Source organism: Oncorhynchus clarkii, chromosome 33 (assembly GCF_045791955.1).
Source record: "Oncorhynchus clarkii lewisi isolate Uvic-CL-2024 chromosome 33, UVic_Ocla_1.0, whole genome shotgun sequence".
Taxonomy (NCBI): Eukaryota; Metazoa; Chordata; class Actinopteri; order Salmoniformes; family Salmonidae; genus Oncorhynchus; species Oncorhynchus clarkii.
In genome coordinates, this window is record NC_092179.1 from 19,328,238 (window position 1) to 19,354,295 (window position 26,058).

General features: G+C 46.3%; 1 protein-coding gene across 3 annotated transcripts in view; it reads left to right on the plus strand.

The window, feature by feature from the left end:
- LOC139393190 (synaptotagmin-1-like) overlaps positions 1-26,058 on the plus strand; it is a 232,308-nt gene that overhangs the window by 179,513 nt on the left and 26,737 nt on the right. For 2 of the 3 annotated variants that reach the window (XM_071141620.1, XM_071141621.1), the window contains 3 exons: positions 200-382; positions 14,231-14,403; positions 17,600-17,725. In XM_071141620.1, coding sequence (XP_070997721.1) covers positions 226-382; positions 14,231-14,403; positions 17,600-17,725 — 456 coding nt within the window. In that variant the 5' untranslated portion in view covers positions 200-225. The remainder of the gene's footprint in view (positions 1-199; positions 383-14,230; positions 14,404-17,599; positions 17,726-26,058) is intronic. The other variant, XM_071141623.1, reaches the window with a different exon arrangement.

Sequence of the window (26,058 nt, forward strand, 5' to 3'; positions counted from 1 at the left end):
TCCCTGGCAGACATCTGTCACAACCAGCTAATCTTCCCTGACTCTCTCTTTCTTTGTCTTTCTTTCTCACTGTCTCTCTTTCTCTCTCGCTCTACCTTCGATTTGCCTCGCTCTCTCTGTATCTATTTATTCTATGTATAGTGGAAGCTATATTAAATTAGGTGTGTTAAACTCAACTCTTTCTCCATGTCTCCTCCAGCTTCTGCCTGGCTGCCCAGCACCACCATGGCTGAGAGTCGAAGGGAAGCCCTGGCAGCGGCCCCAATGTCCACCACTGCCTCCGCGGTCGGTGCCAACGCTACCGACATCTCCGGCACCGGATCCAGCGAGGACTTCTCCAAGCTCAAGGACAAGTTCATGAACGAGCTCAACAAAATCCCACGTAAGTCATCATGTTTGTGGTTGGTGTCCCTTAACCTGCCTGGTGACAGAGTGGTAATTGGTTGAGTAGCTACTTCCTATAGACGTCTCACACATTCCTCATAGCACCCTTGGATCGGTTCTTTAGAGACTAATTGCAATCAACAAAGTACAAGTGGTCATTATCACTGATTGTGGATAGGGACTAATGGTGTTACTCAGAAGTACTGTGACTACTTTTAGAAACCCACTTGGCATTTGAGGTGACAAGACAACAAACAGCATTGTTTTGAAAGTTTTGTTTGTTAAGTATGTCTAATTTCCAAGATTGTTGGTTTTCTCAAAGCAAATTCACTTTTTCAATCTCCAAGGTTGTCTGTATTGCTGGGCACCCTGTGTTTCTTCCCTCCATCAATACCCTCCCCCGACAGGAGACACGACTACAGCATGTTGGAATCCTGACCAACTGTGAGCCCATCACTCCTATATAAAAATGTTCCACCCAGTGATTCCGGAGGAGACACTTGTCTTTGCCTGTAATGTCTGTGGAACAAAGGCAGTTAGTTTGGGACAGCAGCATCCTTTGTTTATCCCAAACCCCAACCTACTTATCCAGTGGACGTTGTTGCGTTCAGCCTCCCAAGTCCTAAATATAGACATATCCACCGGCTCATGTGGAAGTAATTCCCGTGTCAGGAAACGGCTCACGTGAAAAAGAGAGGTTCTATTGCTTTAGCTCCAACGTGAATGACGCCACTTGTTTTATTATGCTGTCCTACATTCATAGCTCAGGGAGCCTGATTAGAGATTTATCCTGCGTCTGGGGAGGCTCATTTAAAACCAACAACATATTTGCTTTGGGAAATAAAGCCGTAGAAGCTTTAGACAGTAGTCCGTGGTCAGTATGTGCTGCCCTGGACTTTACCCCATCAGACCAGAGATAGACTTTCATTGATTGACAAGCGACAAACACTTCCTAGAAGTGTGTTGGAGCCATTGGGCGCTCCAATGAAATTAGCACCACTGAGGAGCATATGGAAGCCATAATGAAGACACTGTAGGGGGGTGACTCTGATGTCCCCTGTGCCTCAGAGTAATGGTCCCTCATATCAGAACTGTTTCACCGTGAGAGGGCTTGAAGATATACCACCTGCCACATCTAGCTACTAAACCCCCCCCAATCCTAGCCAGCAACAGCTAACCTGGTGCCTCAGCACTCTCACAATGGAGTTGTGTTACCCTTCCAAAACACCCGGTCTTTCTCTCTTTTCGCTGTCTGTATTTGGCAATGACATGGTGGCAACCAGCCCATTAGGCTTTGTAACAACCCATGTACCACCTCTCTCCCTAATTATCACATTGCGTGATGTGGACAACGACTAAATAAGGGGTTGTTGGGTGTGCCTCAGACAGAGATGCTATCTGAAAGCAGCCACCGAAAAAGCCACTCCATTATAGTAGAGTTTAAATTACAGTTTTTGCTCCAGCACTCAGTCAGAACTAGAAAACGAGCAGCTCCGCGCCGAGCGCTGCCAGCCTGATGAATGCCCAACGACGTGTTTGTGCCAGGGAATATCGATACAGCTACTCCCAGTATTGGGACAGGTCATTAATGAATAAGACAGAATCAATTCATTGCCATAGCAAATGATTCATTGTGGGTATTTCTACATAGAAATAGATGGTTATCTATAAGACTTGACTCCTGGAGGTAAAGCTGAATGCACGGTGTTGTCAGAGTCGGGCATCTTGTGCTGTATCTCTGGTATAACTCAGTGGAATGCCTTGTGACATTAACAAAGATCCATGGATGAATCTCCAAGCCAGAAGCTCCTCTTCAGCCCCATCTGTTGGCCGATGCTGCTAGAAGTGGCGGTTTTTCAAATAGAGTTGAATTTCATCCCCTCCAAAAATCTTCAGTGTTTTCTTCATACATTTTCCCTTCTCAAAAAGTATTTTAAACCCCCAAACCTGGTTTTAAAAAACAATTAAGCAACACCACATGGAACAACGCCTCTCCCCCATGTGACCTACTTGTTGTGTGTAAGTACTGACATGTATGTGTAACTGATAGATGCACACACACATACATTTCAAAACATGAACATGTAGTGTATGGAAATTGTTAAGTCTTTTGTCTGTAATGTATTTTTCGTCACGTGCCCAGTAAGACTAGCTGTTGCCATTGGCGTCAGCTAATGGGGATTCAAATAAATCAAATCATTTCTCATTCGCTGTCTCAAAACTATTTCACACCAAGGAGGACCTACAACAAAGACGATGTTATTAAAAGCATTACTTCCTCCATTACCTGCTGTAGCTCCATCCGCAAGGATGTTTGTTGAGATTAATGCAGACTGTCCCATTTTTCTCTCTTTCAAGTTTACCACTAAAGGTTTGTGGTCAGACTACTGACAGTATTGGCTTGCATGAAGTAATGTGTATGGAGAACGCCATGTGTTGCCGTAGCGAGCGCCACATAAAGCTCATGGCCACACTCAGAGGGGTGTATCCGCTGCAGCTGTCTGTTTGTGTTGGGCCGCACCACACCATGCTCAGGGCCTTGTGGCCTAAGAGGGAGGCGTTGTAATTAATTTTCCAGCACTCCCTCTAAACACCAAAGGGTTTTTGTTTTCAGTGACAATAATGAACCTCTCAGTGTTAGAAATGCTTTGCTCCATAACTGCTGTCTCCACACTCTCCTCCATTACTCTAAATAACACAGACAAACGTATTGAAAATTACATTTCTAAAAACATGTCTTTTCAAAGGCTGTCAATATGAGTGGGTTTTTCACACCTGTTTCTGTGGGAATTACACTGAAAGCTATACATACTCATTACAAAATGGACTGTTTGGGATTTTAAAAGAAATTAAATGTACAGGTGACTGAAAACTCTAACATTTCAAAAAAAATATTTAGAATAATTACTGAGTAGTTTATTTCACTTAGATTCTGCTCAGAAATGACAGCACCCTTTGAGGATTAGACTGGTGGTAGATCAGCAAAGACAAACTTCTCTGTCCCTCTCTGTCTGGCTCTAGTCCCGGTCCTCTCCCGGGCCTTGGACTGAGCCAGTAGGCCTGCCATGAGGCAGCAGGAGGGGGCTGGGGGACCAGAACTTAGAGCTAGCAGCTTACAGACGGGAAGAACAGCCCTCCTCGGACCAAACTTCTTGCCCCCCCGCCCAACCGAGCTCATGTCAGGAGGGTGCTCCATGGAGTGCAGGGGGAGATCCCCCCTCATCAACAGTGTGATGCTTGACCCTTTTGAGAGTCCCAGTACGCTACCTCCCACGTCACCCACCCCCAGAGTAGCCTTTCAAAGAAGGGAAAAAGAGGCCTGGTCCAAAACTCAATCACTTTCTTCCTCATTAGTTTTACATAAATCTTAACACAAATACCAGTTTGTGTAGCTAGTTATTTTTTCTGTTACATATTCATCCTACCCCATTTGCAGCTATTGTTGCACTGTCATTGTTATTGTTCCCACAGTGGGAAAGGGCAAGGACCGGGGGTGCTGCTCTTGTTGGCATAACAACATGTAATGTCAAGGTTAATTGACCAACAGTGTGCTGTCACAATATATTAGTTTGTGTTGCCATGCCTATTACCCTGATACATCATCACCCCCCCCCCGCCCACTACTGTTGCCAGTCTATTGGATCTGTCACGTTCTGACCATCGTTCGTGTGTGTTTTCCTTGTTTTAGTGTTGGTCAGGACGTGAACTGGGTGGGCATTCTATGTTGGATGTCTTGTTTGTCTATTTCTATGTCTGGCCTGATATGGTTCTCAATCAGAGGCAGGTGTTAGTCATTGTCTCTGATTGGGAACCATATTTAGGTAGCCTGGATTTCACTGTGTGTTTGTGGGTGATTGTCCTTAGTGTTAGTTTGCACCAGTTTAGGCTGTTTCGGTTTTCATTACGTTTATTATTTTGCACTGTTTGTATTTAGATTCGTGTTGCTATAGTCACAATAAACATGGATCGCAATCTACACGCCGCATTTTGGTCCGACTCTCCTTCTCCTCGTAAGGTTGGGCAGGCTCGGTGCTCAAGAGCTCCAGTGCGCCTGCACGGTCCGGTTTTTCCAGTACCACCTCCACACCCCAGCCCTCCGGTAGCAGCTCCCCGCACCAGGCTTCCTGTGCGTGTCCTCGGCCCAGTACCACCAGTGCCAGCACCACGCATCAGGCCTACAGTGCGCCTCGCCTGTCCAGCGCTGCCAGAGCCTTCCTCCTCTCCAGCGCTGTCGGAGTCTCCCGCCTGTTTAGCGCTGTTAGAGCCTTCCTTCTCTACAGCGCTGCCGGAGTCTCCCGCCTGTTCAGAACTGCCAGTCTGCATAGAGCTGCCAGTCTGCAAGGAGCTGCCAGTCTGCAAGGAGCTGCCAGTCTGCATAGAGCTGCCAGTCTGCAAGGAGCTGCCAGTCTGCAAGGAGCTGCCAGTCTGCAAGGAGCTGCCAGTCTGCAAGGAGCTGCCAGTCTGCATAGAGCTGCCAGTCTGCAAGGAGCTGCCAGTCTGCAAGGAGCCGCCAGAGCTGCCTTTCTGCAGGATGCCGCCAAAGCTGCCAGTCTGCAAGGAGCCGCCAGAGCTGCCAGTCTGCAAGGAGCCGCCAGAGCTGCCAGTCTGCAAGGAGCCGCCAGAGCTGCCAGTCTGCAAGGAGCCGCCAGAGCTGCCAGTCTGCATGGAGCAGCCAGGGCCGCCAGTCAGTATGGAGCAGCCAGGGCCGCCAGTCAGCATGGAGCAGCCAGGGCCGCCAGTCAGCATGGAGCAGCCAGGGCCGCCAGTCAGCATGGAGCAGCCAGTCAGCATGGAGCAGCTAGAGCAGCCAGTCAGCATGGAGCAGCCAGAGCTGCCAGTCAGCATGGAGCAGCCAGTCAGCATGGAGCAGCCAGAGCTGCCAGTCATCATGGAGCAGCCAGTCAGCATGGAGCAGCCAGAGCAGCCAGTCGACCAGACTCTTCCAGATCTGCCAGTCGACCAGACTCTTCCAGATCTGCCAGTCGACCAGACTCTTCCAGATCTGCCAGTCGACCAGACTCTTCCAGATCTGCCAGTCGACCAGACTCTTCCAGATCTGCCAGTCGACCAGACTCTTCCAGATCTGCCAGTCGACCAGACTCTTCCAGATCCGCCAGTCGACCAGACTCTTCCGGATCCGCCAGTCAGCCAGGATCTTCCAGAACCGCCAGCCAGCCAGGATCTGCCGGATCCAACCACCTGCCTGAGCTTCCTCTCAGTGCTGAGCTTCCTCTCAGTGCTGAGCTTCCTCTCAGTGCTGAGCTACCCATCAGTCCCGAGCTACCTCTGTCCCGAGCTGCCCCTCTGTCCCGAGCGGTCTTTAAGGAGGGTAACCTATCTAGGGACGCTAAGGAGGTGGACTAAAACTGTTATGGAGTGGGGTCCACGTCCAGCGCCAGAGCCGCCACCGCGGACAGATGCCCACCCACACCCTCCCCCATAGGTTTAAGTTGTGCGTCCGGAGTCCGCACCTTGGAGGGGGGGTACTGTCACGTTCTGACCATCGTTTGTGTGTGTTTTCCTTGTTTTAGTGTTGGTCAGGACGTGAACTGGGTGGGCATTCTATGTTGGATGTCTTGTTTGTCTATTTCTATGTCTGGCCTGATATGGTTCTCAATCAGAGGCAGGTGTTAGTCATTGTCTCTGATTGGGAACCATATTTAGGTAGCCTGGGTTTCACTGTGTGTTTGTGGGTGATTGTCCTTAGTGTTAGTTTGCACCAGTTTAGGCTGTTTCGGTTTTCATTACGTTTATTATTTTGCACTGTTTGTATTTAGATTCGTGTTGCTATAGTCACAATAAACATGGATCGCAATCTACACGCCGCATTTTGGTCCGACTCTCCTTCTCATACAGAAAACCGTTACAGGATCCTTTGTATAATGATGTAAGGAGGCACGTATCTCCTCAGAGGACCATGGGTAATGTGATGACAAGCAGGAAGCTCCCCCTGTGCCCCGAGGCAGACCCCAAGTGACTGATTACTATGGGCCCGTCCCATCAACCTCACCCGTCGTGAAAAATCGAACCGCTCCAACTCCCTCAGACTGCCTCTGCCCTGTGGCCGGAAACATTGAGATAGTATGGAAATCTGCCCCAAAACTAGATAATGAAATAGAGCCCTTTAGCTTCCATTATTCCTACTCTGTGTCTCACCGATTTGACTGATCCTGCTCTATCTATTGCCACACTGACAGTGGTTGTGTCTCTCAGTTGAGCATCACTTCAATAGACATCAGTGCACATAAATGTACACTATACTCAATAATATACTAAATATACTGTACATCAATGTTACTTTTAACTCTGCATTGTTGGGTAAGAGTTTCACGGTAAAGTCTACACCTGTTCTTGTCAGCACACGTGACAAATACAATTTGATTTGAACAATACCCATCAATATACACCATACACATCAATAATATGCATCAATATTACATGAATATTCACATCAAAACACTAAAAGCAAAACACAATCATAAACAAACATTCAGTAAAAAGGTCCTCAATCGTTTTGAATTGTCCCAGTGGCACCAATTCATCCTATTTTAGAGAGCCTTGGAGATTATTCCAGGTGAAAAAAACAGATTTACCTACCTGTAACTCAGTGGAGATTGTAGGGATGTCCAGTTAGCCATCCCTAAAGTCTGGTATCTTGTACGTCTAGAAGTTAGTAACAATTAAGTAACAATGAAGTTAACAATGAAGCTACAGAATGCAGTGATGTGTACTGAACGAATTGTCTGTAATAAACACTAGTGCACTATGATAAACTGCATCAAAAGGCTTAAATACAGTGGCAGCTGCATTCATATAGGCAACATCCCCATAGTCTATAACCCAGAATGAATGTTGACTGAATTATTTGTTTTCTGCTATTTAATTAAAGTCATGACAGATTCCTTTAAAATAAGCTGTTAAATAGAGCCAAGAGTCTCTTACAGATGACGTTCAGTAAAATGGCGGACTTTGTGAGAGGATTACCTTTCAGTTACTGTAACCTTTTCTTCTTCATCCACAGAGAGTATGTCTGAAAAGATGTGTTAGAACCAAAAGTCCCTCATCCTGTTTGCATTGTTCCATGTGTCAAGAGTTCCATAGCCTTCGGCAGTCTGCAAGGTTTTGTTAAAAAACCCTGTCTGATAACTCAGCTGTCATATTTCAATGGTCCCCATTCCAGCCGGTTATCAGATCAATTCTGTCTGGAAGAGAAAAAAACAAAGGTTTGATATGAAAGCGGGCGACTCGGAGCGCCAGACAAATGCAGCTGGAGCCTTCTGGTTCGGAGCGAATGAGCCAAAAGGCCCTGCTGTGTCCTTGAAGGCACCCGGAGGACGTTGATATTCACAGCTGAAAGCCGTCTCATTGTGTGGCGTCGAGGCACATTGGCTGCCGCTGACTGGATGGTTTTTGACTACGGCTGCAGAAATGTGATTTGCGCCTCTCCTCCGGAGCTGTGAACACCAAACACGCATTCCATCATCCAGCGCCTGCATCATTTTCCGTTCACCGTTGTGTGTGGCGAAACGAGAGTTAACTACTGCTTAAAGTTGAAGTGCAGTGCACCCGCTGGCGTCGCGGTCTCAAGAGAGAATAGACGCACCATGTAGTTAATTAGGGAATGCTTTTATTGCTTTCGGGGACTCAGGTTATTTTAATTAAGCAACACAAAAGTGTCTTTCAGTATTAGACACATGCCCAATAAAATAGATAAATAAGGCCTGAGTTATTGCGTTGGTTTTCACAGCAATGGGCTGTGCATTATAACAGTTGTACCACTGATGACAACACATTGTAAATAACCACAGAAGGTGGCTGTACCATTTAAACATATTATATTTCATGATGCACAACGGAATCCAATTGCAGTGCAGTCTGCCTCGTCAAAATAATGCCAAATTTCACTGTTATTTTCGCGATCGTTTGTAGAAACGGACCACGGCGCAGCGGATGTTGAGTTCCAAATAATTTTTATGATAAAGTGAAACTTAACAAAGACAAATAAACAATAAACTAACAACGAACCGTGACTACAGAGGTGCTACGTGCACTAACTCTAAACACAATATCCCACAAACACTACTTAAATATGATCCCCAATTAGAGACAATGATTACCAGCTGTCTCTAATTGGGAATCATACAAATCACCAACATAGAAACATGAAAACTAGAACACCCACATAGAAAAAATAAACTAGACTAACACCCCAGTCCAAAAGGGAGGGTTAGGGGGGGGGTGTCTAGTGTCGGTGGCGGCTCTGGTGCAGGAAGAAGAACTCTCTCATCCCGTGGATCCGCCAGCATCGGAGGGAGCTCTGGTGCGGGGGGAAGAACACTCTCATCCCGCGGATCCGCCCACATTGGGGGCGGCTCCGGTGAGGGACGGAGAACCCACTCAGCTTGCGGATCCACCATCCCTGGTGGCGGCTCTGGTGCGGGCCGAAGAACCCGCTCATCCTGCGGATCCAGCCATGGACCCAGGCTGAACACTGTGCCCGGACCAGACCCAGATGCAGAGGAAGGCTCCTGCCATGGAACGGGACTGGACACCGGCCCTGGCCTGGACATCGGTGCAGAGGAGGGCTCCTGCCCTGGAGCTGGACCGGACACCGTGCTCGGACTGGGCATCGGCGCAGAGGAGAGCTCCTGCCATGGAGCTGGACTGGACGCCGTGTCTGGAAGCTCCGGAACGTTGATCCTCGCTGAAGGTTCCAGACCGTTGACCGTCGCTGGAGGTTCCGGACCGTGGACCGTCTCAGGAGGTTCCGGACCGCTGACCATCGTTGGAGGTTCCGTACTGTGGATCGTCTCAGGAGGTTCCGGACTGGGAACCGTCGCCGGAAGCTCTGGACTGGGAACCGTCGCCGGAAGCTCTGGACCCGGAACCGTCGCCGGAAGCTCCGGACTGGGAACCGTTGCCGGAAGCTCCGAACTGGGAACCGTCGCCGGAAGTTCCGAACTGGGATCCGTCGCCGGAAGCTCCGGACTGGGAACCATCGCCGGAAGATCCGGACTGGGAACCGTCGCCGGAAGCTCCGGACTGGGAACTGTCGCCGGAAGCTCTGGACTGGGAACCGTCGCTACATGGGGCCGGCACTGGTGACACGCACCTCAGGGAGAGCGTGAGAGCGAGGCACAGGACCTACCGGATTGGGGAGGCGCACTGGAGGCCTGATGCGTGGGGCCGGTACAGGTGGCACCGGACTGGTGACACACACTTCAGGGCGAGTGCGGGGAGAAGGAACAGGACGTACTGGGCTGTGAAGGCGCACCGGAGACCTGGTGCGTATAGCCTGCATCAATGGTACCGGTTCGATGACACACCTCGCACGGTAAATGCGAGGAGCTTGAATTGGACTTACTGGGCTGTGGAGACGTACATCTGGGCGAGTGCGAGGAGCAGGCACAGGACGTACCGGACTGTGGAGGCGCACTGGAGGCCTGATGCGTGGGACCGGCACAGATTGCACCGGACTGGTAACACACTCCTCCAAACGCCTGCGTTGCCGCATACTCCTCGCCAACAGCAGCTGCAAACGCAGATTAGGAAAGAACAGACAGAGTATCCCATCTACCACACAATGACATTACTACAACGTATCCAATTTACCAGCAGAGACATTCTTCAATGGACAAAGGACTCGGTTGGGCAAGACGGCCTTCCATCTACCACCAACCTACCGAAGCGCAGCTCAGAGTAAATAGTTATTTCATTTTCCTTTTCCAAATGGGCAGTAATTTAGAATGCATAAGATACTGTATTTACGATAGCACAGCTTCGCCATTTGTTCCTCAGTCTTCCCGCTCTTTCACTCAAATCCAGCCCTTTTCTTTTGTGTAACAAGCTGTCATATCTGTTCCGCCCGCTAGGGACGTTTTCCTTTATGACGTCATTTGTAATCAAGTTATGATTTAATTATGTGTATGTGTAATTCTGTGTGATTAGTTAGGTATTTAGTAAATAAATAATTAAACCCAATTTTGTATTGCTGATTCAACTTGTTAGCCAGGGTTCGTGCAGATAACCAAGAATGTACAACTTTCAGATGAGACTGAATTAAGATGACGATTAATATTGACTGCTATTGATGTAAAATATTACTAGGTCTTTAAAAGTTTATTCGGGAAGATAACAGCTCTATAAATATTATTTTGTGGTGCCCCGACTCTCTAGTTAATTACATTTACATGATTAGCTCAATCAGGTAATATTAATTACGGAGAAATTATTTTATAGAATAGCATGTCATATCACTTAATCCTGCATAGCCAAAGACACGACAATTATATAAAGGTATCGATAATTACCATTCTAATGAAAAGTGACATAATTTTACCACTAAAACAATTATAACAAACAAGTTTCAAAACAATATTTTGTATTTTTCAAATGTTTTTCTTCAACAACTTTGTGAGCAGCAGAAAACCAGTTTTTCGGAGACCACAGCTCAAGGGGGTGAATTCAAAATGGGGTGGATCGGGGGAGATTGTCCCTGCCATTAGCACACCAATGTGCCAAGGTCAAGGCTGTAGATCCCAAAGATATTTTAGAGCATCACTCAATATTTTTCCTAAAAGGAGAGTGCTTATCGATTTTGTCAACAGCGCATTGATTTTGTTCTCTCCCCTTCCCTTCTCTCTGACGGCGAGGAGGTGAGGGAAATTCAGTGAAGCGCTGGTGAGCCAAAGCCCCAGGGAGAATAGACCGTCATATATTTCTCCTGTGATGGGTCTTTCTAGTGGCCTGCAGATATAGAGTCTTCAAAGTAGCACTGAAAGGTGACAAACGTTAGATTTACAATGAAGCCAATTGCCTCCCATTGTTCCGTACGAATAGAGTTAGTACTACCACAACAGGTTCCTGAGTAGTGTACAGAGAGGAAATGTACTATGTAATATTTTCTATGGTCATAATTATTCTGTAATTATACTGAACAAAAATATAAACGCATATGCAACAATTTCAACCATTTTACTAAGTTGCAGTTAATATAAGGAAATCAGTCAGTTGAAATAAATCAAATCAAATCAAATGTATTTATATAGCCCTTCGTACATCAGCTGATATCTCAAAGTGCTGTACAGAAACCCAGCCTAAAACTCCAAACAGCAAGCAATGCAGGTGTAGAAGCACGGTGGCTAGGAAAAACTCCCTAGAAAGGCCAAAACCTAGGAAGAAGCCTAGAGAGGAACCAGGCTATGTGGGGTGGCCAGTCCTCTTCTGGCTGTGCCGGGTGGAGATTATAACAGAACATGGCCAAGATGTTCAAATGTTCATAAATGACCAGCATGGTCCAATAATAATAAGGCAGAACAGTTGAAACTGGAGCAGCAGCACGGCCAGGTGGACTGGGGACAGCAAGGAGTCGTCATGTCAGGTAGTCCTGAGGCATGGTCCTAGGGCTCAGGTCCTCTTCCGAGAGAGAGAAAGAGAGAATTAGAGAGAGCACACTTAAATTCACACAGGACACAGAATAGGACAGGAGAAGTACTCCAGATATAACAAACTGACCCTAGCCCCCGACACATAAACTACTGCAGCATAAATCCAGGCCCACCCACTGGAGAGCCAGACCCAGCCAATTAGAATGAGTTTTTCCACACAAAAAAAGCTTTATTACAGACAATTCTCAGTTTCATCAGCTGTCCGGATGGCTGGTCTCAGATGATCCCCAGGTGAAGACGCCAGATGTGGAGGTCCTGCGCTGGCGTGGTTACACGTGGTCTGCAGTTGTGAGGCCGGTTGGACGTACTGCCAAATTCTCGAAAATGACGTTGGAGGCGGCTTATGGTAGAGAAATTAACATTCAATTCTCTGGCAACAGCTGTGGTGGACATTCCTGCTGTCAGCATGCCAATTTCACGCTCCCTCAAAACTTGTTTGACAAAACTGCACATTTTAGAGTGGCCTTTTATTGTCCGCAGCACAATGTGCACCTGTGTAATGATCATGCTGTTCATTCAGCTTCTTGATATGCCACATCTGTCAAGTGGATGGATTATCTTGGCAAAGGAGAATGCTCACTAACAGGGATGTAAACAAATACGCTTTTTGTGCTTATGGAACATTTCTGGGATCTTTTATTTCAGCTCATGAAGCGTTCAGTATAGCGTGGTGGAATTTATTTAGGTGGGAAAACTGTTCAATTACCAGATCCTTCAGTGATAAAGTAAATCAAACCAGCCTGAATCTGTCACTCGGTCTCCATCTTGTGTTTGGTAAATATTGACAAAAACATAGTTTGTTTGCTGATGTGCCTGTTGGTGGCCCTCTCTGTTGCTGATGGGTCTGTTGGTGGCCCTCTCTGTTGCTGTTGGGGGACCTCTCTGATGCTGATGGGCCTGTTGGTGGCCCTCTCTGTTGCTGATGGGCCTGTTGGTGGCCCTCTCTGTTGCTGATGGGTCTGTTGGTGGCCCTCTCTGTTGCTGATGGGCCTGTTGGTGGCCCTCTCTGTTGAAAGGAGGTGTGGGTTGCAAGGTGTTTGATGTTTGTGAGCAGAAGCTGTAATTATCCCTCCAGAATGGAGGAGCCTGACACTGTGTTTCTGTCCTCATTATTTACAGCACGTCTGGCCACTCTGATACTTTTAACAACCCACTTTTGTGCCGTGCATAGCTGGTGGCTGTGTGTGTGTGTGTTCTGTCGGGGAGAACTGCCTGACTCCTGTTGTTTAGATGGGCGTCCCTGTTTGTCAGCAGGCTGTTAGAGTGATCACTGTGCTGTGGAGCTGAGCGGCTCCCTGTCTGTCTGTGACAGCCCTGACTGGACCTTTCAGCTGGACTGTTTAGTCCATTCAGCCTTATATAAAATAGGGCGTACAGTGGGGAGGAAAAAAACATGTCATTACATTCTCAATTAAAGTAACATAACGGACCATGGCTGTTTTAGTATCCTTTGCCGAGTAGGTCACATCCACGAGCAATGCTAAGAAATTGACTGGCAACATAACAAAAGCTCTCAAAGGAGTTCTCAGAAACTGGCTAGTATGAGATGAATCTGAGACAAACGTATGAATAGGAACTCTCTTTGAGAAAGAAGTGTCAAAACCCATGAACATGATGAGTGGTCATGCAATCACTGACTCGACATGGTCACGCTACAGTTGGTAACTCGCTCTCCAACAGGCCCTGCAAATTACCTCTACACCCTGACCTGTGTGCCCGTGATTGGTGTGAAAGTATCAGTTGTCAGAGAGAAATGTTTTGTTTAAATGGCAAGTGGAAAATACCAACCTCTGTTATTTCCACTAAATTGGCCGAGGATGCTCAGTGAAGCGTCGGGACGCTTAAAACGTCTCTCTTCGAGGGCAATCGTTAGGAGTCCATGTCTAGACTGCAGATCGGGGACTCTGCCACCCACCACTGTTGATCAAAGTCTTCCGTCTGCACGTTACCTTTACATTGTAGTCATTTAGCAGACGCTCTTATCCAGAGTGACTTACAGGAGCAATTAAGGTTAAGTGCCTTGCTCAAGGGCACATCAGCAGATTTTTCATCTAGTCGGCTCTGGATTCGAATCAGCAACCTTTTGGTTACTGGCCCAACGCTCTTAACCGCTAGGTGACCTGCCATCCCACATCCTTATGTCTTTCTCTATGTCCTCATTCGCTCCAGCTGCTGCTGCAGCCGCTCTCTTCAACAAGTAGTCTCAACGTCCCGCTATCAGAGTCATTCGTCAGATGCAGGGAGATGGTGAACAGGCATGGTGCCATATTCTGGACGAGGCACTTTTGGTTGTTTGAGAAAAGAAGAGTGAGAGCAATGGTGCGGTTTTCTTCATCCAGGTATGACCCCATCTTTGACATCAGCTCGTCTAACCTGTGTCCCTGTGTGTCCCTCTCCAGTGCCAAATTGGGCCATCGTCTCCATCGCCTTCGTGGCCGTGGTCCTGGTCCTCTCCTGCTGCTTCTGCATCTGCAAGAAGTGGATATTCAAGAAGAAGAACAAGAAGAAGGGCAAAGACAAGGGCAAGAATGCCATCAACATGATGGATGTGAACGACGGTGCAAAAACCGAGGTAAAGACTTTGTACAACTGCCATTGAACGTTATTGATTAGAGTTAATAGTTTCTTAGTCAACAGTAGTATTTGATATTGCCAAGTTTTTTTTTGTATTTTCTACTGCATCATACTGTATATAACTTACCTTTTACTTCAAGGTATAAAAATAATAATTGTTATATACATTTTTATACATTGTGAGTCTCTTTCATTTTATCTGTGACTGACTGTAGCCAGAAATGACGTCACTGACTTTTATTACACTTACCAGGCACCTGGCGTACATTGATGATTGAAACCTATAAATAAATTCATATACAGTATATGTCAGAATAATAATCTTCACATAACAAAGCGATTTCACTATACAATTTATAAGACATACATATAGTTTAGACCAGGGTTGGGCAGTCGTTTTGGCTCGAGGGCCAAAATTCAACGGAGGGCCGCACAGTTTTTTTTTAGATACTTTGTATCTAGTTTTAAAAGTTCAAGTGCGGCCTGGAGTGTTTTGTTATAACCCAAAATAATTGAATGGGCCCGCGTGCCGTAGTTTGACCCGCACCTGGTTTAGGCCAAACTCTCCCCCAAGAAGACCAGTGGACACACATAACACACGACTTGTGTTGACATTGTTGCGTCTGCGATGACTCCTCCCCATCCACTCTGATTGCAGGACTGTTAAGGAAGCCTGTCGTTTATAATAGCCTCAGAGAGAGAATTCAATCTCTCTTTCTGTTCCTCTCAGTATTTTAATGTGTTAAGAACAATGAACGCTGAGTACGATATGCTGTATTGCCAGTGGTATCAACCCAGAGAAATGACATTAGCTAATTATCAGCGAGGGGAGTGAATTAATTCCGCCCTCCCTCTCCAACGCACACAGAGAGAATAGGGAACGCACAGCTCTTTAACCCCAGTTAGAATGCTAATTGCATTAACGAAGGCTCTCAACCCCCCCCCCCCGACAAAGTTTGTTTAATTTGCCGTCTGTCCACGCCAACACCGCTCACATCATCATTCAGGGACATTGAATTGGGGTAGAGGACAATGCCCTGTGAGATGATGTAGGAGTAGGGAATTGAATAGCCACACAGGCCAGAGATGCAGAGGTGTTACACAGTCTGATAAGGAGTGAGCTCCACAGGTTTCATCTGATTCATACCGAAGAGCTTTTGTTGAAATTATTACAATTCTTTGATTTGTAGAGGCCTCTGCCTTGTGTCCTTGTTCCTAGTGACAGTTGGTAAGCTTTATAATAACACTGATTTATCTTAAACTTCTCCCCATAGAATTACAATGACTTCAATCTAGAATTAATTATGTTTAGATACACAACTTTTCCTGTGCTGATTTAGGAGCTGCTACGACTACACGTCAAGCAATTAGGCTACGCACTGCCAATACAACACCCCTATCGGTTACTTATGCAACACACCTATTGGTTAGATATTCTAGAGGCGGGGCCATGGGCTCCCGAGCGGTCATTTCTCCTGGTGTGCCCAGACTCTTGTGTTAACTCCTGTGTGTGGTTGTTTTAATGTGTGTTTCTTCCTTCTATGTCCTCCTTATCTGTGTTGTGTCTGATGACTGTGCGGGATTGTCACTGGCGGTAGGTTCCCAATTGTTGTTGGATCCTCCTTAAGCCTGCTGCTCTGATGTTTTGATAGCCTCTTGACAACAACTTACCCCTATAGAACCAAATATATGTAACTATGCATACAGTACATGTATATCTGCTCTATATATGTGCGTAGTCTTGCACATGCACATATATATGTATGAAAGAAGCCCTGGGCGCGCTTTAACAAGGTTGAACCACACTGATTCTCCATCTGGCGCCTTTTCAATCTTTGCTTTGCATTTCAAAACGAAGATGTGCCTATGAGCTAAAGTAGAATGGTTAAGTTGCTAGGTTACTGCTTTTGAAACCTGTAGTAAGGTTTAGACATACAGTAGCTTTACGTTCACCTGAAGCATTCACCTGAACATACATTCACCTGAAGCCAACAGGCAGATTGACTTGACTTTGACTTAACCCAGTAAAATACCTAATACACATTGTGGGTGTTGAACATGGCTGTCTATTCTGCTGTACTCCTCTCCTCTCTCTGTGCAAGCAATAACGAACAAACAATTACATTTTTTATAGTTTAGCTTAGGGAAAAATTGACTATAGGTTTGCTTGCACCAGGAGGGGACTCAGATGGGCCGTACAAATTCCAAACAAATCTATGTTGTTCAGCCTTGATGCTTTCACACCAGCAACCTGACCATCACCATGACAACCATGACAACATCTCTTACCAACACCTACCTACCCACTGCTGGCATGATGCTTATAGCTTCCATCGGTGTGGGGGTAACACATGCAGCTGAGTGTTCGGACAATGCGATTGTGTCTCCTGATGGGTGAATGATAAGTAAACTGAGAATGTGGGGGTCACAACCAGAGTACTGTTCTGTTTACTGAGAATGCCCTGCATGCAACAATGACAGTCTGACAATGTCTGACCTTTTGGAAGGCAACTTTGACACTGAATGTAATTGAGAGCTAGTTTTTGCCTCTTTAATCGCATGCTATTTAATAACAAACTGACTGCCCCCTGCCTCGAACCCGCCTCTCCCCCATCACTACCAGCATCCCTTCAGAACCAGGCTAGCAAAGGAAAACTCACTCCTCATCTTCTTCTTCTTCTTCTTCTTCACTCGCACCATCTCTTGACATTTCCTTGTTGATTTATTTTGCACCACAGACTGATCTTCTTGAAATAACACCAAGGGAATTGTCATTTGTGGTTTGCAGAAGCGCTCTCTCTCTCTCTCTCCATCTCCTTTTCTCTCTCTCTCTTCCTCTCCCTCCCTCCATCCCTCCTCTGCCTGCCCATTACTCTCATCTTTTGGCTCAATCATTTGATCTCTCTCCCCCCTCGCCCCCTCAGACCAAAACACCCACAGATTGATTGAACCGCATCAGGGGTCCCGGCCCAAGGCTAGCGCATCACTGAGCATGTCCTGGTGTTAACAGCTGTGGTGTTTTAGTGCTTGCTCCCCCCATTATAATCCACCGAAAGAGAGGCAGCTTTTTTCAGGAGACGGGCCCGCTGGCACACCCGCTGGCAGGCCCGGGGCGGGGCAGGGCAACAGCCGTCTAAGGGGCTGGCACAGGCGGCACACGGAGGGCACTGACTGTTGGTGGGTGTCTCCTTCAGGCCTTGAAGGATGAGGATGACGCTGAGACAGGCCTGACCGATACGGAGAAAGAGCCCGAGCCCAAGGAGGAAGAGAAACTGGGCAAATTACAGTTCAGCCTGGATTACAATTTCACTGAGAATACGGTAAGGGTCCGCCTCTGATATCCAGTCTCACTGTCGTTGTCGTTGTTATCCGAAAGGTCTCTCCTTCGTAAGTATGGTCACCCCCATCTTCCTCTGTAGTTGGTCCATCGACTCATCAATCCATTTTTAAAAAACACTGAGAAAATGTTGCCTACCCAGGTAATGCAGAACCTACTCCTACTGTTCATTGTTGTATCACCACTGTTTATAATGAATGCCTGTAACTGCAGCAGGTTAACCAGAGTTTATCAGATACACCTCACCAGAGGATCACGGTGGTTGGGTTGGTTTGTGAATGAATCACTCCTCCTCTCGCAAACAATCCGGTATATCTGGGTTTACTGTTTTTTTTGTAAAAGTGCCTTCTTTCGGCCTTGACGAGAACACAGTCCCCTCTGGAATACATCTGCTGTATTTTTCCCTCCGTCTGGGTTTTAAAAAGCAGAGCGACTTGAGGAGCAGACCAACTTCCAGATGTTGTGTGACAGATCATAGAGGAGGGTGGAAGGCAGCATGGAGAGGAAGCTCTGCTGTCCTTCACTGAGGCCCTGCTAACTCCCTGTCATTAACACTCACACTCATCTGTCACTCTGTCTCATCCACGTGGCCAGGAGTTTTAATTGGCTCACTGGGTTAGAGCATGGTGCTAGCAGCACCAGGGTTGTGGGTTCAATTCCCACATGAGCTGAATGGATAGTATGTTGACAGTTCTCTGTGGATCGTTTTGTCACTTTGGGTGAAAGTGTTCGCTGACCCGCCATATTATATTATCCACACGTTCGGAACATTAGAGATTCTCCACATGCATCACAACTTTCCCCTGAAAGACCCTCAAGCACTCTGTTTGTCCTTAAATGAAAATGCTTTAGCGAATATAGTGACGGTAACAGACAGTAATGATGCTAATCATGAGGATTAATAATCACAATAATCCCTCACGCACTCAGTTGTTATGGCCATAATAGTCATTATATAACTCAAATATATTCTGATAAAGAGCCTTATTACCATTTAAGACTAATGCACTAACTGAATACTAGTCACATTACTTATTTTATATATTGCGTCTAATATAGCTATCTACATTCCCAGTAGTTTACTGAGCTGTCATGCAGTGTAAAACAATACCAGCCTGTTCTGTTCTGTGAGACTGTGATTACAGTGGTCCATTAATAATAAGCACCGTAATTCCATAATGGATCCAATGATGAATGGATGGCAGTTGTCACTGTGTGTGTGAGAGAAACCTGGAGCATTGGGCCCGGTGCTCACTGACAGTACCCAGCTCTGAGGCTGAGAGACAAGCCAGGGAACCAGGGACTATTGTCAGTCTGACCCACTTTCAGTTCAGCAGCAGCTACAGCAGAGAGCCACAGAGCCCCCTACTCACTCAGCTTCTGTGTCTTCAGATCAGGTCCACAGAGTAGAAGCAATCACGGTGAAAAGACTGCCCTAGTCTGAGGAAGAGTGGCTGGCACAGGTGATTGTTCCACTAGTTGTTCTCTTGTCCTCTACTGAGGACTTTGGGTGGGAGGAGGAAGGGGTGGAGGAGCAGGGGGGACAGGAGGGCTCTCATTTTGTTTAAAGGTAATCTGCCCTTCTCAGCTCAGTAGAGCAGGGCCTCTCTCTGAATGGAGGAAAGAGAAAGACCTATGTGGTCAAATGTCTCCACCTGTTTCTGTTAGTTAAGCACCAGTGATGGCTACTGGCCCAGGCCTCAATTAGAATGGGGTTTTGGGGGTTTAATGAGAGCACAGGTTTGTAAAAGATTCGGTACCCAGTGTACAGTGGCAGCTCCACCAGCAGCTTCACCACAAATGATCCACAAAGGAGCCAGAAAGGGAGACATAATATGCTATTTCCCTCTTTCAACATCATATTAATGTCCCTTTTAATGGGTCGAAAGGAGACCCTCTGGATTCATAACAGAGAGTTTACCGTCTCCATTATATTGGGTAGGAATAATTAAAACCACCGTTTTCCCCATGACCTTTCTCTGCCTCTCCAAATGTACTTCTACCATTGACCTCTGAAAGAGAATACATTCTCAGAGGTTCCTGCAAAAAGCAAGAGAAGACAGGAGGAATATGACAGCTCCTTTCACGTCCCCTTGGGGCTTTCGCTTTCTCCTTTGAAGTGTGCAGTGTTTGTGTGGCTATGTGGAGCCGTAGGGAGGGACCAGGGAGGGAGTATCGGAACAACTCCTTTCAGGACGTGCTGCCCGGGGCTTAGTCACAATTGTAGGTGCACACCGTTCTCCAGCCTCTCGTCAGCGGACAATATCACACACACAGGGAAGGGTTACGACCCAGCATGCCCTTCTTTGTGACAGGACACTGCCCCTCCGTTAAACACACACAGGTTTACAGACCTGGGGAATGTGAAACAAGCCAGATCAGATGTTCGGTATCGTGAGGATCATATCATAACTGTTACGGATACAGGTATCCTGTGTCTGTGTGTATCCTGTGTGTTTCTTTTCTCTCCGTCTCCCCTCACAGGTGAAAGTCATCACTCCCCAATCAGTCAACAATCAACCCATCAATCAGAAGACACACCTCCTCCTGTTTCCTACCCTATCACAGTTCCTTACCCATGGTTTAAAAACCCCATCATTTGTTTGTTCAAGAGCTCAATCTTTGTAATGCCAAGTTGGTAGAACTCTGTTCTTGATAGATTTCAGAAGCTCAATCTTTGTAATGCCAAGTTGGTAGAACTCTGCTCTTGATAGATTTCAGAAGCTCAATCTTTGTAATGCCAAGTTGGTAGAACTCTGCTCTTGATAGATTTCAGAAGCTCAATCTTTGTAAATGCCATGTTTGTAGACCTCTGTTTTGCACGCGCTCTCTGTGTATTAATTAACCTCTCTTTTGTTTGAGCACCTCCATAGCACTTTGTCATCACCTGTGAGTATTGTTTTGGTTATGGTGTTTGTTTGTTTGCTGGTGGGAAAAGGGGGAAACCAAGACAAGTCGCCCATGGGCATACACTACCCGTAGGTAAACTTTGTTAACACACACTAGTTAGAACTGGGCGGACCACCCACTGTATTTTGGTTAGTTAGTTAGCTGTTGTTGAAATAGGCTAGTCTAGCTTAGTGGTGTTTTTGCATATTTGTTTCTTTCCTTGGGTCCAGCTCAGCCCCTTTTTCCTGCTCCCCCCATTACCGTGTGTTTAGAAATAAACCCTGAGTTTGACGGTATTATTTCGGTTGTCGTGGTTATTTCGTTCACTTTTACTTTGTCACTATTATAATTTACGTGAGTTATGTTACGGGTCTCACTACCATTCCCCCTAGACTGTCGGGCCAAAAGGGATTCGTAACATAAGTGGGGGCTCATCCGGGATCTGTCTTTACTGACACCCATGCCGCTCATGTAGATTGTTGTAGTGGTATAGTTCAGTGTTGAGCGTCATAGCTGAAGTAGCATTAGTGTTTGCTATTTTCGTTGGCTCTTGTGAAGTAGTGTAAGATGGCTACTTTTGATTTGAAGTCCTTTTTGGATAATCCTTCGTGGGAGGTTTTTGATAAATGTCGTAGAGTTGATTTAATGACCTTGGCTGACCATTACTCAATATCGATTCCGCAGAGTGTAGTTAAGGCGGAGGTTAAACAGCTAGTGTTAAATGTATTGTTGGAAGAGCAGGTGCTTGTGTTACCGCTGCCTGAGCATACTACCACTGTAGGGGATGTTACTGCTCCTGTAAGCCCATTGGTGTCTGATAATGAGGGCGAGGCTAAAACACCAGCCACATTGTCCCATTTTGATCCACTATCCCCACTGTCAAACGGTGATGCCAGAAGGGATGTCCGTTTAGCACAGTTACAACTAGAGGTGGAAGAGAGAGCCCAAATTAGGCGAGAGACTCTCCAGTTGGAGATGTGTAAAATTGAGGCAGAAAGAGAACAACGGCAGATGATGTGTAAAATTGAGGCAGAAAGAGAAGAACGACAGATGATGTGTAAAATTGAGGCAGAAAGAGAAGAACGGCAGATGATGTGTAAAATTGAGGCAGAAAAAGAACAGCGGCATTTAGATTTGGAGATGGGTAAAATGGAGGCAGAAAAAGAACGAGAACAGAGGCAGATGACGTTTAAAATGCGCCAGATGGAACTGGAGGCAGAGACAGCGAGGCTAACCTTCGTTCCTACTGTTCCTGTTAGTGAGTCGTCCTCACCAGCTGTGTCCTCAAACACGTTTGACATTAGTAGGCAGATTGCCTTAGTACCTTTGTTCAGAGAGTCAGAGGTTGACTCCTATTTTTGTGTATTTGAGCGTATAGCCGTAGCATTGAAGTGGCCTGAAGAGGTATGGTGCCTATTACTTCAGTGTAAATTAACTGGTAAAGCCCAAGAGGTTTTGTCAGCGCTACCTCTGGAGGACAGTTTGAATTATGAAGTGGTCAAAGCTACTGTTCTTCGTGCCTATGAGCTTGTGCCTGAGGCATACCGACAGAGATTTAGGTCTCATAGAAAGTCTTCTAGTAAGACTTATGTGGAATTTGCTAGAGACAAGGGAAATCTGTTTGATAAATGGCATGCTGCTAGTAAGGTAACTGATTTCAACTCTCTCCGGGAGTTAATCTTGTTGGAAGAGTTTAAAAATTGCTTACCCGAACGCATTGTAGTTTACCTAAACGAACAGAAAGTATCCTCCCTGGCAGAAGCGTCTGTGTTGGCAGACGAGTTTGTGTTGACGCACAAGAGTGTGTTTTCGGCTCAAACTGAGAGTAGATCCACTGAGTTTCCTACCTTTAGCCCTAGTCGGCCCGCAGTAGTATATCAAGCACGCCAGAAGAATGAGCGTTCCTGTTTCTATTGTCATAAAGTGGGACATATGATTAATGATTGCTTCCTGCTTAAACGCAAACAAGGGATGCCTCTTCGTGCCAAGCCGCCAACAGGTGTTGGTCTAATTCGTACGGTTGTGAGGTCTGCAACAAAACAGGTGCCTCAGGGTAACTGTAGTTTGAAAGACTCAGTCCCCGACCGCAGTTATGAACCATTCATTTTCGAGGGGTTTGTGTCCCTAACGAATGACGAAGCGTCTCAGCGTCCGGTTAAAATCCTTAGAGATACTGGTGCGGCGCAGTCGTTTATATTGCATGATGTGTTGCCCTTATCTGACGATACATACTGTGGTTCCAGTGTGTTAGTGCAGGGTATTGAAATGGGTTTTGTCCCAGTGCCGTTGCACTTTGTGAAAGTACACTCTGAGTTAATCAGTGGAATATTCAGAGTGGGGGTACGTCCTAAGTTGCCAGTGAAAGGTGTGACCTTTATAATGGGTAACGATATTGCCGGAGGAAAGGTAGTACCCGTATTGGAAGTATTGGATAAAAGTGACCACTCTCTCTCGAATGAGTTGGCACAGAGTTATCCACATGTGTTCCCCGCTTGTGCTGTCACTCGTGCTCAGGCACTACAAGAGGGTGACGTGATAGATTTGTCGAACACTGTTCTGTTCAAAGAGGATGATCAAGAGGATGGATTGTGTGATACCTCTGAGAAGCTGATCACCTCTGACAAACAGCCCAGGAAAGAATCAAAGTACGTTGAAGTTATTGCTGATGCAATACAATTACCAGTCACTCGTGAGCAGCTGATTGCTAACCAAAAGGTTGACAACAAGCTTGCTAAATGTTTTTCTAGTGTTGTCTCGTTAGAAGAGGTGAAGAAGAAGAATGTGGCTTACTTCATTGATGGTAATCTCCTCATGCGTAAATGGAAATCCCATGTTGATGCAGGTGGAGATTGGAATGCTGTTTACCAAATAGTGATTCCTACAGCCTTTCGACAGAATGTGTTATCCCTTGCTCATGATCACCAGTGGTCTGGTCATTTAGGAATTACAAAGACGTATGATCGGATTCTTCGACATTTTTTTTGGCCGGGTTTAAAACAAGATGTGGCTCAGTTCTGTCGGACATGCCACACCTGTCAGATAACAGGAAAACCAAATCAGGTTATTCCTCCCGCTCCTCTGTGTCCTATACCTGTCATAGGTGAACCATTTGAGCATGTGGTGGTTGATTGTGTCGGACCGTTACCGAAGACAAAATCGGGTAACCAGTTTTTGTTAACGATAATGTGTATGGCTACAAGATACCCCGAGGCTATTCCTCTGAGAAGGATTACAGCTCCGATAGTGAGTAAAGCCTTAATAAAATTCTTCACGACATTCGGGTTACCGAAGGTGGTACAAAGCGATCAAGGTACCAATTTCCTATCCAAGCTCTTCAAGCAGGTGTTGAAATCCTTATCAATTACGCACCGTGTATCAAGCGCCTATCACCCAGAGTCTCAGGGTGCGCTTGAAAGATGGCATCAGACACTGAAGTCTATGCTACGTAAATATTGTTTGGAATCTGAGAAAGATTGGGATGAGGGAGTTCCTCTAGTTTTGTTTGCTGCTCGTGAAACTGTGCAGGAGTCCCTAGGTTTCAGCCCGGCTGAACTAGTGTTTGGTCACACAGTAAGAGGACCAATGAAAGTCCTTAAAGAACAGTTCTTGTCCCAAGAGTTGTGTACCAGAGATGAGAATGTGTTGGACTATGTTAGTCGCTTTCGTGAGCGCCTACACCAAGCTTGTGCTCTTGCAAAGGAAGCTCTGTCTTCCTCACAGAGGAGCATGAAAAGACACTATGATAAAGAGGCTGTTTCTCGTGCACTACAGCCAGGTGACCAAGTACTGGTGTTATTACCTGTTCCAGGATCTTCACTGTCAGCTCGTTTCTCTGGTCCTTATTTAATTGAAAAGAAAATAAGTGAAACTGACTATGTGCTTCAAACTCCTGATAGACAACGCCAATCTCGTGTGTGTCACATTAACATGTTGAAAGCTTACCACACCCGACCCATCACACAGTTAGATAGTTCAAAAACAGAGGAAGGTACTGCTGTCTCCTCTGCTACTACTGCGATGATAGTGGACTGTCATATTGATGATGATGGCTTGGAGTTGCGCAATACTCAGCAGCAGTGTGTTAGATTGCCCAACTCAGAAATGCTGCTGTCTATCCAGTCAGGTCTGGTTCATTTAACGGATGGACAGGCTAATGATATTGTGAAGCTACTACACAGTTTTCCATGTCTCTTTAATGACGTTCCTACTCGCACAAATGTGTTGGAACATGACATTAATGTTGGAAATGCTACACCTATCAAGCAACACCCATATCGTATCAACGCTTCCAAGAGGAAGATAATGAGGGATGAGGTGAGATATTTGTTGGAGAATGACCTGGCTAAGCCAAGTTCAAGCCCTTGGAGTTCTCCTTGCATTCTGGTTCCTAAACCTGATGGTACGTCCAGGTTATGTACGGATTATCGAAAGGTAAATTCTGTCACAATGCCAGATTCGTTCCCGTTACCCAGACTGGACGACTGTATCGACACTATTGGTGCTGCTAAGTATGTGACCAAGTTGGACCTCTTAAAAGGTTACTGGCAGGTTCCGTTAACTTCACGTGCTTCTGAGATTTCTGCCTTTGTGACCCCAGACAACTTCCTTCAGTACTCAGTCATGGCTTTTGGGATGCGAAATGCACCAGCCACTTTCCAACGACTGGTTAACTCTGTATTAGCTGGCGTTCCTAATTGTAGTGCATACCTTGATGACCTAGTGATTTATTCGTCTGAGTGGTCAGATCATGTTGACTTGCTAAGGGTAGTATGTGAACGGTTGGCAACTGCTTCTCTAACCCTGAACTTGGCAAAGTGTGAGTTTGGGAAGGCTACTGTTACCTATCTCGGTAAAGAGGTTGGCCATGGACAGGTGCGCCCTGTTGATGCCAAGGTCTTGGCTATAACTGCATTCCCTGCACCTACCACTAGACGAGAGCTACGCCGCTTTTTAGGGATGGTTGGCTACTACCGTAGCTTCTGTAAAAATTTCTCTGCAGTAGTTGCTCCATTGACTGATTTGCTCAGTCCGGCAAGATCATTTGTGTGGTCCCCTGATTGTAAGAGCGCTTTTGAGTCTGCGAAAGCACTCTTGTGTAGTACACCTGTACTTGCTGCTCCAGATTTTGAACAACCATTCAAGCTTGAGGTAGATGCTAGTGCCAGAGGTGCTGGTGCTGTTCTACTGCAGCAGGACAAGAGTGGAGTAGATCATCCTGTTTGTTATTTTTCCCGTAAATTTAATAAATGTCAAACAAACTATGCGACAATAGAACAAGAAGCTCTTGCTTTGTTGTTGGCTCTGCAATACTTCGAAGTATACATTGGTTCCAGTGCCCTACCAGTGATTGTGTATACTGACCATAACCCCTTAGTTTTTCTCCACCGAATGTACAACCAGAACCAGCGCCTTATGCGTTGGGCGCTG